The sequence below is a fragment of the Rhinolophus ferrumequinum genome, chromosome 15, assembly GCF_004115265.2.
Source record: "Rhinolophus ferrumequinum isolate MPI-CBG mRhiFer1 chromosome 15, mRhiFer1_v1.p, whole genome shotgun sequence".
Taxonomy (NCBI): domain Eukaryota; kingdom Metazoa; phylum Chordata; class Mammalia; order Chiroptera; family Rhinolophidae; genus Rhinolophus; species Rhinolophus ferrumequinum.
The window spans coordinates 44,879,619-44,892,650 of record NC_046298.1 but is presented as its reverse complement, the minus strand read 5'-3'; the positions used below and the strand labels follow the sequence as shown (position 1 = coordinate 44,892,650).

At 56.1% G+C, this 13,032-nt stretch overlaps 1 protein-coding gene across 1 annotated transcript; it reads right to left on the bottom strand.

Moving 5' to 3' along the window:
• Positions 1 to 76: 76 nt before the first annotated feature.
• On the bottom strand, positions 77 to 8,888 carry PTOV1 (PTOV1 extended AT-hook containing adaptor protein). The gene is made up of 13 exons (XM_033128189.1): positions 8,435 to 8,888; positions 5,754 to 5,891; positions 5,536 to 5,618; positions 5,406 to 5,463; positions 5,215 to 5,322; positions 3,557 to 3,712; positions 3,029 to 3,115; positions 2,876 to 2,949; positions 2,741 to 2,798; positions 2,273 to 2,377; positions 604 to 801; positions 452 to 520; positions 77 to 205 (listed from the first exon to the last, which is right to left on the bottom strand). The coding sequence occupies exons 1-12, from the start codon at positions 8,603 to 8,605 to the stop codon at positions 509 to 511; spliced, it is 1,248 nt and encodes a 415-aa protein (XP_032984080.1). The 5' UTR covers positions 8,606 to 8,888; the 3' UTR covers positions 77 to 205; positions 452 to 508.
• Between the last annotated feature and the right edge of the window lie 4,144 nt (positions 8,889 to 13,032).

The window sequence follows — 13,032 nt, the reverse complement described above, 5'->3', positions numbered from 1 at the left end:
TAACTGCCTCTCCTGCCAAGGGTAAGGATGAGGCTTTCAAGGCCATGACCACAGGCTCTCGACACGGTGGCCGGTGGGCTTTTAAAAGACTTTATTGGGGAAACGTACATGGGTGGGGACTGTCCTTGGAGACATCTCAGGACGCCGTCCTCCATCTCACTGGGCAGCTGCGGTCTCCAGGGGCCCCTGCTCAGAAGCATCTGACCTGGGGCAAGGGGACAGTGGGAGGAGCTGGAAGGGGGCGCCAGCAGCCCCCAGTACCTGGACAGATGCACCTACAGGGCACTGGGGACTAGGGAAGGGCCTCTTCCTGCAGGTTCCCATCGCTTCCTGGGGAGAGTGTACCACTGGGGACTGCTGTGCTGCTGCTCTGCTCTCGTCAAAGCCAAGGTCACACTACTCCCCAAACTCCCAGCACATCCAGCCCGCACTCCACCTGACTGCCACTCACCAATGTCGGCGGGGGCCGCGTCTGTGACTCCTGGAGGGCCCAGCCCAGTGGTGGCCACTAACCCCCCATCTGTGGCGGAAGAAGCCGGGGAGGAGAGTCAGTAGCTGGAGGGGCTGGAGGTAAGAAGAGCGCGGGGGTCACCCCTGCCTCACCCCTCGCTGCTGCTGCTCCTGCTCCAGGTTCCTCTGCAGGACCTGCTGCTGGTTGGCAATGACGCGCCGGATGCCGTTGACAAAGTTGCCCTGGTCGTGGGGGATGAGGCCGATGAAGATCTTCTTCTCCGAGGAGTACAGCAGCATGAGCACGCGCACCTCGCACGACGCCTTGTAGGAGAAGTGCACGCAGCCCGCCTGCCGGGTGGTAGGCGGAGCGGGCGTCACCGGCGCTCCTCCCGGACACGGCAGGCTCAGACCACACAGGCCAGCATCCCAGACAGAGCTCGTGCGTACTAGCTGCTCTGTCCTCATAGCTCTATTACGAGTCCCACTTGGGGACATGGAGGCCCAACCCTGCGGGCTCCGCACAGAGGAGCTGCACGAGCTCTGAGGCCACCGCGGCGCGCCTGCTGACGCGAGCGGCACCTGTGGAACAGGCAAGTACACGGATGCCCGACATAGTGCCTGGGACACCGTGTGCAGGACCGGCCATGACCAAACCTGTGCACAGAGGCTCACGGGAAAGACAACTCTGAGGTTCCCCACCTTGTGCAGCCCCCAGAGGTAGCCAAGCTGAGAGACCCCGGGGCCTGCGCACTAACTGCTCCCCTCCACCCAGCTGGAGATGGGGCTGCAGCTGGGGGTGCAATGGGCCATGTGCTCCCCATCCACTTCCTTGGCTCCTCCCTCTCTAGTCCCAGGGATCACCACCCCCATGTCACAGGTGGGCCAACCCAGGCTGAAAGCTTGAGGACTCGCAGGTCCCAGAGCCAGGAGGGGCAGTGCTGGCCCTGTATCACCTGCGGACAGTGGTAACAGGTCTCTCAGAGGAAGCCCTCTGGAGATCCCAGGACCCGCCCTCGCCACATCTGAGCCTGGGCCCCAAGTGAGCGGAGGGGAGGGCCATCCTGGGGTTCAATGGGGTCATCACAGGTGGCCCTGAGGGAGCGCTGTGCTTTTAAACTTTAACACAAAAGAAATATACACTGTCCCCTCAAATACACAACTGCACGGCTGTGATTACTTTGATTGATTTAAAATAAATAGTAAATCTGGGGACAGACGTCACCCCTACATAGCAGACATGCAAAAGGTGGACAGCAATGACTTTGCTTTCAAAACTGCGGGAGACTGAGGCCCAGCCCTGCTGGACTGAGAGCTGACACACCTCCCTCCCTGGCGAAGGGCCTTCAAGAGCCTCAGGTTTCCCACTGGAAAACCTGGAGTGACAAGAGCACCTGTCCCTGGGGAGGGCGGGGGGAGGAAGGCGGCAGGTAAGGACGGGATAGTAACCCCCGGCACTCTGGGTAAACCCAGACACAGCAGCGGGGGACAGGCCCTGAAGGCACACAGCAGAATGGGCTCAAATCTTCACCCCGGCACTTGCTGGCACTGCCTGAGCCTCAGTTTCCCCATCTGTAAAACAGGGTCAGGACAACACAGAGCCCCAGGGGAGCTGGGTGGACTGGGAGCCAGCACGTATGCAGGCACATGGCAAACACGACATCACTGTGGGCTGCCATCACGATCCAGCTGGTTCTGGGGACAGCGTCCGTCTGGTTCATCTCGTGTTTAAACAGGGAGCGGATGTGGCTGTTTCTATCCTACAGGGCCTCCCGTCCGCCCTGTTCTGCCTCAGCATCACCCTGCCTACGGCCCTACTCACAAAGCCATTGTCCATGATCCGGCACAGGCTCTTCAGCGTCTCCAGGTCCTTAGTGAAGTGGAACTGCACCAGGCGGGAGTTCCGGAACAGCGGCACCAGTGTGGTCTACAGGAAAACGGCGAGGGCGGCTCCATGAGGCACAGGAGCACGGACAGTCCACAGTCACACTGCCCTGCCCTGCCTCCCTGCCTCCCTCCCTGCAGGGCGGCACCTAGGCTGGGGCCTCACCCCAGGTTAAATCTCAGACAGGCCCTGTGGCCCCTTGAAGACAGGCCTGCGGGACCTGCCTACCTCCACTTGCTGGGCAGGCCAGCCACCAGCCACAGGGCCTTTGCACATGCTGTCCCTCCACCCAGAAAGCCTTCCTCCAGCTGGCAACGCAGAGTGCCCTGCTTGGGGGAAGAACCCTCGCCACCCCATGGGTGAATCACCCCCTCAGGCCTGAATGTGAGCCCCCTCACCACTCACCAGCAGCTGCTGGGGGATGAGCTGCATGTACAGCTTCCTTGGCCACTGCTCGGTCCTCCTGCAGGCACGAGGGGACGAGGGTCAGCAGGCCAGGTCTCGCGGAGACGCTGCCTCTACCCCCAGCCCGACACTCACAGGATCTCCCCTTGGTTCACGTAGACGTGCGACGGCAGCCACCTCTTAGACCGGCTGTTGGGCTCAGGCCTAGGCTTTTGGGAGAGGAAGAGGAAACATCAGGAGTGGGAGGTGCACCGGTCCCAAGGTGACCCAGGCCACCCCACGGCTCACCTCCTGCCACTCCATGACTCCACTCCAAGCCAAGAACTTGTTGTTGACAATCTGGACTGGGCCCGCAACACCACCAGGTCCCACTGCCTGCGGGAAGAGACGGTTGGGATGGTGTCCCAGGAATTCCCCAGGGGCTTCTGCCCCAGCCTCCTTTCTGGCTTCTTAGTCCCCAGTCTGTCCATAGCTCCACAGGCTCCCCAGAGCTGGCTCTGCCCCTCACCTGCTCACAGACCCCCCCATGGCTCCCCAAGTGCTCCAGGACAAGTCCCGGCCCCTCAGCTTGGGGTACAAAGCCCATAGGATCTGCCTGTAAGAACTGGACAGCTATAAAATTTGTTGCACAAACTGGGACACTTTTGGGCGAAGGGAACACTTAATAATTACTAAGGGATGACCCAGGAAGCAGTCACCTTCCGGGGCCTCCCAGCTCTACACGCGCGTCCTGCCCCTGGGAACCTCCCTCGGTCGTCCCGTCCCTCTGCCTTCCGAAGCCTCACTGGCACGCCCAGTGCCCGGGCCAGAGCGCACCTGCTTGCGGGTGGTGATGACCTGCCGGATAGCGTTGACGAAGCCGCTCTGGTCGTAGGGGATGAGGCCCATGAAGATCTTCTTCTTGGACGAGTACAGGAGCATGAGCACGCGTACCTCGCAGGGGGAGATGTGGGGGAAGAGCATGCAGCCCGCCTGCGGGTGGCGGGGGACAGGAGGTCAGGGACCCAGAGCACCGCCAAGGGGGCCACAGGTCCCTCCGTGCTCACCCAAGCCTGCCTGTCACGGGACAGAAGTCTGCAAAGTCAGCCCCGTGGCCCCAAAACATGTTTCAAGAGTGTGTGAATGTGCAGCTCGGAACCCCCACCGGGGGGTTGGGGTTGGGGCCTGGGACAGTCGCCCTCTGATGCCAGCCCTGTCTCACGGAGCCAGGGAAGAGGTTGCTGCCTGTGCCAGAGCAGCTGCCAGGAAGGGCCGGCCCAGGTCTGCTTGCTCCCAGCTGCATGATCTAGGACAAGTCACCTCATTTCTGGACCTCAGTTTCACCATCTGTAAGATGGCACGGCAATAGTGTACACAGTAAATGCCACACAGATGGTCCGTATTTGAGATGCTGGTGCCTTGGTGGGACGTGAGAGAACGAGTCCCAGCTGGGGTGTAAAGGGGCAGGTACTTCTGAGAACACTGCCCAGAGCCACCTGCCTGACTTCTCTTGCCCCCAGCTCAAGCCCCAGGTCCACTTGCTCATGGAACCCGCCCTGGGAGCCACGTACAAGTGGCCCTCCCAAACCTACGAGGACCAGGAGTGTGACCAACAGGCAACAGTGGGTGACGTCCGTCTTCCCTGCAGCCTGGGGCTGGGCACAGAGCAAGCCCTCAGCAAACGGTGCTGAGTGAAAGGGTGACTGGTCAGGCAAGAGACCCCACACCAGTCACACCCCTTGGTCTGTCCAGGTGCTGAGGGAAAGGGGATCCACCTGCACATCAGGGATCGGGGCACACACAGCACTCCCTGCAGGCAACAGCCTGTCCCCACAGGGGAGCAGGGACTGGAGGGGACCCCAGAGAAAAGTGCTCTGGGCTTCCTGGGCAGACAACTCACTCTTACCTTGTCCCCACCCCTCTGTAGCACCTGCCTCTGCTTCCACAACCAGACCCCTGGAAAGGCTTTGCCACTGAAACCCAGGCCCAGACCTCAGGGGCTGCAGGGACATGTCAAACTGACCACCTCAGCTGCTCATGTTTCCTGAGCACTTACTATGCACTCAAATCACTGTCTCAAGCATTAGCCACCAACTCACACACCTCCCGTTAGCCCCACTTGCCAGATGAGGAAACTGAGCCCAGCACAGACCGCCCCTCCTCCTGGCTCCCGCCTCCACACCCGTTTACCACATCCCAGCCACCTGCTGGGTCCCAGGAGCACTGGTCCCTGCACTCACTCACTCACTCACATCCTCCACGGCCAACTCTCGGCGTGGCCAGACACAGGGGCCTGAGGCAGGGGGATACCTTCACTCTGCTCCAGAGAACGTTTGAGACCCTAATTACAGACAGGGCCCAAGATGCCAGGAAAGAGGGACTGCCAGCCTCGGCCTTGGATGGCCCCGGCACAGCTGCCTCCTGCTGCACTGTCACCGAAGTGCCCAGAGCGGCCCCTACCCCCACCACCCACCCGTGCCCACTGCCCCACTCACAAAGCCGTTGCCCATGACGCGGCAGAGCCCCTTGAGGGAGTCGCAGTCTCTGTTGGTGAAGTGGAACTGCGCCAGCTGGGAGTTACGGAACAGGGGGCCCAGGGTGGTCTGGGGGCAACAAGGGGACAGCTGGGTCACTGCTGGGGGTGGGAGTGCTGAGGAGCATGCTGGGGGGCTGGGGGGGGTCTCACCAGCAGCTGCTGTGGGATCAGCTGCATGATCAGCTTCTGCGGCCACTGGTCCGTCTCCCTGCAGGAGGAGAGGGTCAGGGGAGGCCCCTGGCCCCCCAGCCGCCCGCCTGCCCGCCCACCGGGCACTCACAGGTTCTCGCCCTGGTTTACGTAGGCCTGGCAGGGAAGGGTCCGTTTCAGCTTCGCGGTGGAGTCAGAATAGGGTCTGCGCTTCTGTGGTGGGAGCAGAAGGGCTCACTGGACACAGCTCGATGCCCAGGCCAGCCCCCCTCCCCCACAGGGGTAGACGGGACCTTCAGGGCCGCCCCAGCCTGATGGAGACTCACAGGTCTGACATGGACTGCTCACCTCCTGCCACTCGAGGACGCCACTCCAGGCCAGCAGCTTGTTGCTGAGCCGGTGCTCGCCTACCGCCAGACCCCCGAGGGCAAGCCCTGGAGAGGAAGGCCCGATGGGACCCAGGGCCCCGAAGACCCGAGCACCTTGCTGTGGCAGAGGGGTGGGGAAATTGAGACTGAGGGACCTGCAAGGGCAGGCTGTTCCCCGAAAGCTCCGGAGGGGACATCCCCATGTTCAGACCCAAATTTCCTGCTCGGAAATGCCCGAGACCGTACGTAAGGCCATGTCCAAACCCAGCACCTCAGGGATAAAGACCTCATGCGGCTGACACCCACTTCTTTTTCCTGCCACCATCCCAGGACCCTTTTCCCTACAACCCACTTGTCATCTCGACATTGGCCTACGCAGGGTCCCTGAAAGCCACCAGCCCACTGCCCCTCCCAGCCTTTGCTCCAGCTGTGCTCTAAGCCTAGACCCACCGCACCCCCCAGAAGGTGCCACCCACTCACTTTCCCAGCCTGATCCATTCTTGGTCCCTCCACTGAGACCCAACTCAGAAGCCAGCGCTCTGGAGTCCAGGGCCTCAAAACCCTGGCTATGCACCAGCCAGCCTAGGCTGTGTCTGTCTGTCTGGCACACTGGTTTGCACCGTCCTGCCCACGCTCAGAGCCTTCCCAGGCTCCTCATGACCGTCAAGAGAAAGTCCAGACTCTCCCTCTGACTCCCGCCAACCTTCCCAGGCGGATGCTGGCCCTCGCTCCCTCGCACACCCCAGGCTGCAACCGTGTCAGGCTGACGCCCGGGAGGCAGAAGCACACACAGCACAGAAGCATCCAGGGAGATGCGGAGACTTGGGGATGAGGCAGCGAGCGTGACGACACCTGGAGGGGTCTCAAACACAGCATCTCAAGAGCGTTTGCAGAACACCAGAATGTTCCAGCAATAAAACCAAGGAAAGCTACAGTCTACTCACAGGGTATTCTCCCAGCCATCTTTTTTTAAACCAAAAACATCTCAAAGCAAACAAGGGAAGGCTTTGGAACAGCCTACCCGCAGGAACCCAATGAAAATCTCACTAGTAAATGCCTCCCAGTGTGTGGGAACAGAATCAAGTTGTTACTTCTGTCTTGTTCCTAATGGGCATTTCTAAATGTCCCATAAGCCATACAGATGTTTTCTGTCCCAGAATAATGACAGGCAGGAACAATTTTATTTTGGGTGGCTTAGAAAGCAAAAATTCCTGAGCAATCATGCTCTCCATCTGGGCAGGTGGTTCTGGGATCTGGGCAATCGTACGAGATGAGGAAGAAAACCTGAGTGCAGAACATGTTAGTGTGTTGAATGCTGGAGTGTGTCTGAGATGGAGAACGGGTATCAAAGCCCCGGGGTTTGTAGGTGCCACAACTACAGTTAAAGCACCCAGCTGGAGAACCCAGGTGAACACACCTGAGGACCCAGTCAGTGTAAACTCCAGGGACACGTGTTTCAAGTATGCTTATCTGGGAGGACAGGCCGGCCAAGCAAGACTTGAAAGAGGTTTTGATCTGGAGCTTAAAGACCAGGCATGCCTGCCTAAACCCAGGAACACCCGCACACAGCAAGGTGGGAGGACCACATGCAAGGGCTGGGCTTCAGTGCCACCCTGGAGGAAATCTCCCACCCGAGCAAGTGTGTGCACAATTTAGCTGTGCCTCCAACATCTGGTTTGTTTAGTGCATAGGAAAGCCTGTTTAGTACTTGGGTGAAAGCCTTAGTGAGGACCCAGGAAACAGAACGAGATGTGAATGCTGACAGAAGAGGAGAGGCAGTGGAGGGAAGGTGAATGTTTAAGTTTGGGGAGGTGTTCAGAGTCTGGTTATCTATGTTTAAGATTCGAAGAAGCTTGTTTAAGGCTTGTGTGGGGCTGTCACAGCTCCGTGCCACGCACGACGTTGAGCCAGTGTAGTTAAGAAGCGAGCCTGTGCCAGCCTGGGGTAAAACGCACATCTGGGCAAGCGTGTGCACGGTTTGGCTGTGCGTGGAACGTCCGGACGTGAGACTTGACTGCTCCAGATAAGCCTTATTAAGATTTTGAAAAGTATGTGCATATTTTAAGGCCGGGGGAAGCATGTGTTAGTACCTTGATGTACCTGCAAAACTCTATGTTTAAAAGCTCTGTTTCTGTTTAAGGTCTCGGTTTATTGCAATCTATAAGGGCATCCCACATCTGGGCGCGCGTGCAAATCCTGGGCGCACACGCCGCGGGCGCCGTGCAGAACGCCCCAAGGTGCAGCACCTAAGCTTGCGAGGGCAAGACACGGCCCCTCTCGCCGCCGTCCCCCAGCCCCCTCCCCCATTTACAGGTTTCCTGCCCGGAGAGAGACCAACTTTCCAAATGGAAAAACAAGCGCACAGGCCAGCCGTCGGCCCGCCCGCCCCCCACCCCGCGTTTAAACTGGGCGGCGAAGTCAGCAGTAATTTGAACCCTCCCCGCCCCCGTACCCCACCCCCGTCACCCCGGCCCGAAAGCGTAACAAAGGGGAGAGCCCGGCGCGTACCACCCGGGGGTTCCACGGGGGAACCCGGCCCCTGGCGGGACCACCCTTCGGGGCTACCCGGGAGACCCCAGAGACGAGGGGGCCACCACGGACAAAGACGCAAGCCCGGGGGCGGGGCCGTGGAAGGCTCTGGAAAAAGGGCGGGGGGCTCACCATGGGAGGGGCCGAGCGGGCCCGGATCCGCGGCGGCTGCGGGCCCCGGGGGCTGGCCGGCCAGGAGCGCGAGCGGGCGGCGCGAACCGTGAGGGGCCGTGGGGGACGGCCGCGACCCCCGAGGGGGCCCCCAGCGCCGGAACGATGCGGGGCGCGGCGTGGACGGACCATGACGGGCGCGGGCCAAGCAGGCTGGGGGCTGCCACAGGCCGCGCGGGGGGCTGCAGACTCTATCGACTGAGGGGCGCGGGCGCGCGGCTTCGGGGGAGACGGGCTGGGCTATACCAAGCACGGGGGACGCGCCGCTGGAGAGGGGTCGCCGCGGCCGAACCACTGCGTTGAGTGGGGGAGCACGGCGCGTACCAAGAGCGTCCGCGAGGGGGCGTGGCCGGGGTATACCAAAATAGGGTTGGGGAGCTTAGGAAACGGAGAGGCTGTGGGGCGGGGAATACAGCAATTGGAAGATACATTGGACCGCTGGAGCAAGGGCGGGAGGAACAGAGGACGTGCGAGAAACAACTTCAGGGGGGCGTGGCAGGAAAGACCATACCAAAGGGTGGAGGGGGGATTATGTGTAGAAGACGATACCAAGTTGGTGCCTTGCTGAGGGGCGGGATACCGGGAGGCACTACAGAGTCCCGGACCCGCGGAACTGCAGGAGCCGCCACAAAAAGAGGGAGGAAGGAATAATGGGTCTGGGGGCGAGGGAGCCTACCTAGAGGTTTGGAGATGTGGATCGTACCATGCACTAGGGGAGGACTTAAACTTTAAAGGCAGTGACGTACCTAGGTGGGCAAGGGACCACAACTCCCAGCGGACCTCACGCGGCCTGGGCTGGGCCAGCGGCCCCAGGAGACGCCGTCACAGCTGCGCGCCCATTGGCCCCCGAGTCCTAGGCTCCGCCCACCGCTCTCTGCGCCTCCTCAGGCTTCTTGCACCCGCCTCTCCCGGCCATTCATTGATTCCCTCCTTCACTCAAGTATTAAATGACTGCGTATTCACTTACTAGTAGTTGTGTAAGACTTCTTGTTTCCTAAATGTGGATAATAGCTAATCCCAAAGTGATTACCAGGGTCAAATGAGTCAATAAAGTATTAGGATCGATACTTGGTACAATGACGACTTAAATGTTTGCTTTTTTTAAAAATCTTAATCATTATTAGTACCATTTCCAGTCCTGTGCTGGGCAATGAGTATACTGTGATAACCGAAATAGACCAGGTCCGTCATAGAGCCCACGGTCCACAGTGGAAAACATCGAAGTTTGTGATAGATGTTAAATAAAGCAAATGCACAGGGCCATGCGGTGGTGGCCGTGGTAAGCCAGGAACGTGATCTTTGAGCAGCCTGCAATTCTACATAGCCTGTGCTCAGATGAGGGAACAGCAAGGGCACAAATCCTGAGTGTAAGAAAAACAAGGGAGGCTAGTGAGGCTGATGCAGAGTGAGGGTGGAGGAGAACTGTGGAAGTGGGGAAGGGCCAGATGCCACAAGCAGGGAGGGTCCTGGGGAGCCACCAAAAGTTTTTTAGCAAGGGAGTGACATAGTCTTATTTACATTTTAAACAAACCATTCATAGAACGCATACAGTCATGCACACGGTATCTCTGCAAATCTACAGAAAAAGCTGGAATCCAAAGTCAACTCTAAGGAGAGAAGGCGGAGGGGTGGGCAGAAGACCCGTGGGTACACACACACGGGTAAGGCAGCTCACCGTGCTATTTCATATTATTTGGAATTCTTACATATGCAAGTGTTGCCTATTGAAAAATAACTTTTGAAATACCTTAAACTTTTTTTAAGAACCCTTCTGGCTGCTGTGTGGATAATAAGATTGTAGGGCACGAGTGGAAGCAGGAGGGCAGAGAGGAGACTGGTAATAATCCAGGCGAGAGGCACAGATGGGATGGGTCGCAGGCCACAGTGGAGGTGGTCATTTTCACAATTTCTTTTCAAGCTGGAGCTCAAAAGACTTGTGGAGAAAGTGAGAGAGAGGGAGGAAGGATAATACCAAGGTTTTTGCCTGTACGAAGGTACCATTTAGTGGAAGGGAGCTGACTATAGAAGGAGGAGGTTGGGGAGGAGGGGAGGCAGAAATTCCTGCTTCCGTTTGTGATGTGTTGAGTTTGAGATGACTAAGCAATGTAGATAGAGGAGTCTGGAGATGAAACTTCAGAAGTCTTCAGTGTTTGAATCGATGAGAATGAATGAGATCACAAAGAACGTGTATAGACAGAGACTGGGACACTCTATCCTTTTAGAGGTCAGGGCCTTGAGGGGCCACCAGCAAATGAGACAGAAGAGTGACCTGTGAAATGCAAGAAGCTCTGCTCCAGGTCATAATTCCCATCCTGGCTCCCCCTGTCTCCCCACCCCACACACACACTAAGCCACCTGCCCAAGGACTTTTCAGGGCTGACCCCGAGTCCCAAGTCTGACCTAGACTGTGGCCAAATGGGGAGTCAGTGCTCTCTGGACCCAGACTTCAAGTTAGATATCAACAGGTAACTCCAGAGCCCTAATAATCACCCATGTTAGGACACCCTATTGCTGGCAGCAGGAAGGAAAAAGAACCACAGGGACAGAAGCCTCCTTAACCTCCCTAAATCCTTATTTCTCACCATTGTCCTTGATCCAAGCCATCAAGATCTCTTGCTTGGATGACAGTCTCCTAACTCTCGCCTCCTTGTCTCTCATTCTACTAATCTTAACACTCCAATGGCTTCCCAATGCCCTCAGAATGAAAGACAAACTCCTCACCGTGGCCTCTAAGGCCCTGCACCAGGAGGCCCCTGCTGCTGTCTCCACTGATCATTTTTCCTGCTCTCCACTTAGTTGATGCCTTCCCATCTTTCAGATCCCATCAGGACACGTGTGGGTACGAATTCCCAGGACTGTATAAGCATGGAGAAAGGTGTGCTAGGATACGCTCCAGCATGAGCAAAATGAAAACATGTCAGAATGCGAGATGAAAATATAGGCTGAAATTCTACTAGTAACACTACGGTACAGCTCTCCGAAGCCATCTTGCTTACCCAGTGTGCCAATTTGAAAGACACTGTCCATTTCGTCTGTAAAACCTGCTGCCCAAGCTAGCTGGCTATTATGACTAAGCAGTTCTCCCATCTGTTAGGCTGTGCACTTCCTGAGAAGTAGCTGTTACTAAACCTGTTTATGCCAGTTGTTCCTAAGTTAATAACTTAGTCTTATCAAACTAACGAAATATTAATGCAAGAGAGTTGTTTATAGGCAAACAAGGTTTCCTGCACTGGAAAGAACAAAGATGAGTTCCTTAAAAAAAATCCTGCCAGATTAGGTACAAGAAAAGCAACTATATAAATGACTGAGTGGAAAAGCTCATAAAAACCTAGGAATACCCAGCTTTTGGTTTGCTTCCTAAGTGTCTGTAGGTTCTCTAGTCACAAAAAAACAACAACACTGGAAATGATAAATGTGGTTTGTGGATGCCATTTATACAAGAATATGTTGTATGAGAACTGGGAAACCAATACTTAAAGAAAAGGTTTTGGTCCTAGAGAGATGAGTGACTGTTGAAATGTTTTTAGTCGAAATAAAACATTTGAAGTGTTTATGAAACTAATATAAAATAATAATGAATGTGAACTGTAACTGAAAAAAAATAATTTCAAAAAAGAATAAGGAAAAAAAGCATTTAGGTGGTCATTACCACTATTTGCCATATACTTCTAACTTCCCAGTTGGCCAGCAATGGAAGGGATTCCACCTCCTAACCCAAGTGGTTGAGTGGGGTCATACGATTAATTCAAGACGATGAGATCTGAGCAAACATGACCTATGTGAATTCAGTCTGGAGCATTTCCTTACTCACGTGATACCAGAGCTGCCTGTGCCTTCCCCGTGCTGCTTGGCAATGCTGGAGATCTCTCAGCACAGGCTCCAGCTGACCCTCCATGTAGCATGAGTGAGGAAATCCACCTTTGCTATTTTGAGCCACTGCAATTTGGGGGTTGTAATTGCAACATAACCAACCCTATCCTGATATGGTATGTCCTTCTCAAATAATCCTGTTTAGCCAGCTTTTGTTTAACCAGTCAACTACCATTTTGACTGAGGTTACTTAAAAGGCAAACTGGGAGTACATATAGGTTGGCTGTGTATGTGACCTAGACAAAGACACCAAGATAACACGGACAAAATGGGAGTAAGGCAATTTCTGTCTTGGGTTTTGGTTTTTGTTTTTGCAATTACAAAATGTTAAAAAAAAAAAAAAAAAAAAAGAAGAAGAAGAAAGAAAGAAAAGGGGTCTGGCTGATGGACACTCTCCAAGTGCTATATAGTCTTCCTTAAATTTTCTCATCATAATTCGTAATTGTGTCTCCCACATTAGACTGGGAGCCTTGCAAGGCCAAGGACGGTGTCTAGCTTATCGACAGCTATATCCCGAGAGCCCAGCACAGGGCTCTCTAGGTCTTAAGTGCACAACTGCCCTAGAATATTTTATTTTTTTGTCCACACCTCCACAGAGAGGGCTGGGATGTGTTCGCACAACAGGAAACCACCTGACCCGCTTCCCTGTACTAGGTTGGGGTGATTCAGTTCTGACTGTGGGAGCATAA

What these genes read in the sequence shown, in the direction of transcription:
- PTOV1 (XM_033128189.1), bottom strand. Translation starts at nt 8,605, where the DNA reads ATGGTCCGTCCACGCCGCGCCCCGCATCGTTCCGGCGCTGGGGGCCCC. An exon ending in GCGTCATGGGCAACGGCTTT is followed by an intron (nt 3,713 to 5,214) that starts GTGAGTGGGGCA and finishes CGCCACCCGCAG; the next exon opens with GCGGGCTGCATGCTCTTCCC. An exon ending in GGATCATGGACAATGGCTTT is followed by an intron (nt 802 to 2,272) that starts GTGAGTAGGGCC and finishes ACCACCCGGCAG; the next exon opens with GCGGGCTGCGTGCACTTCTC.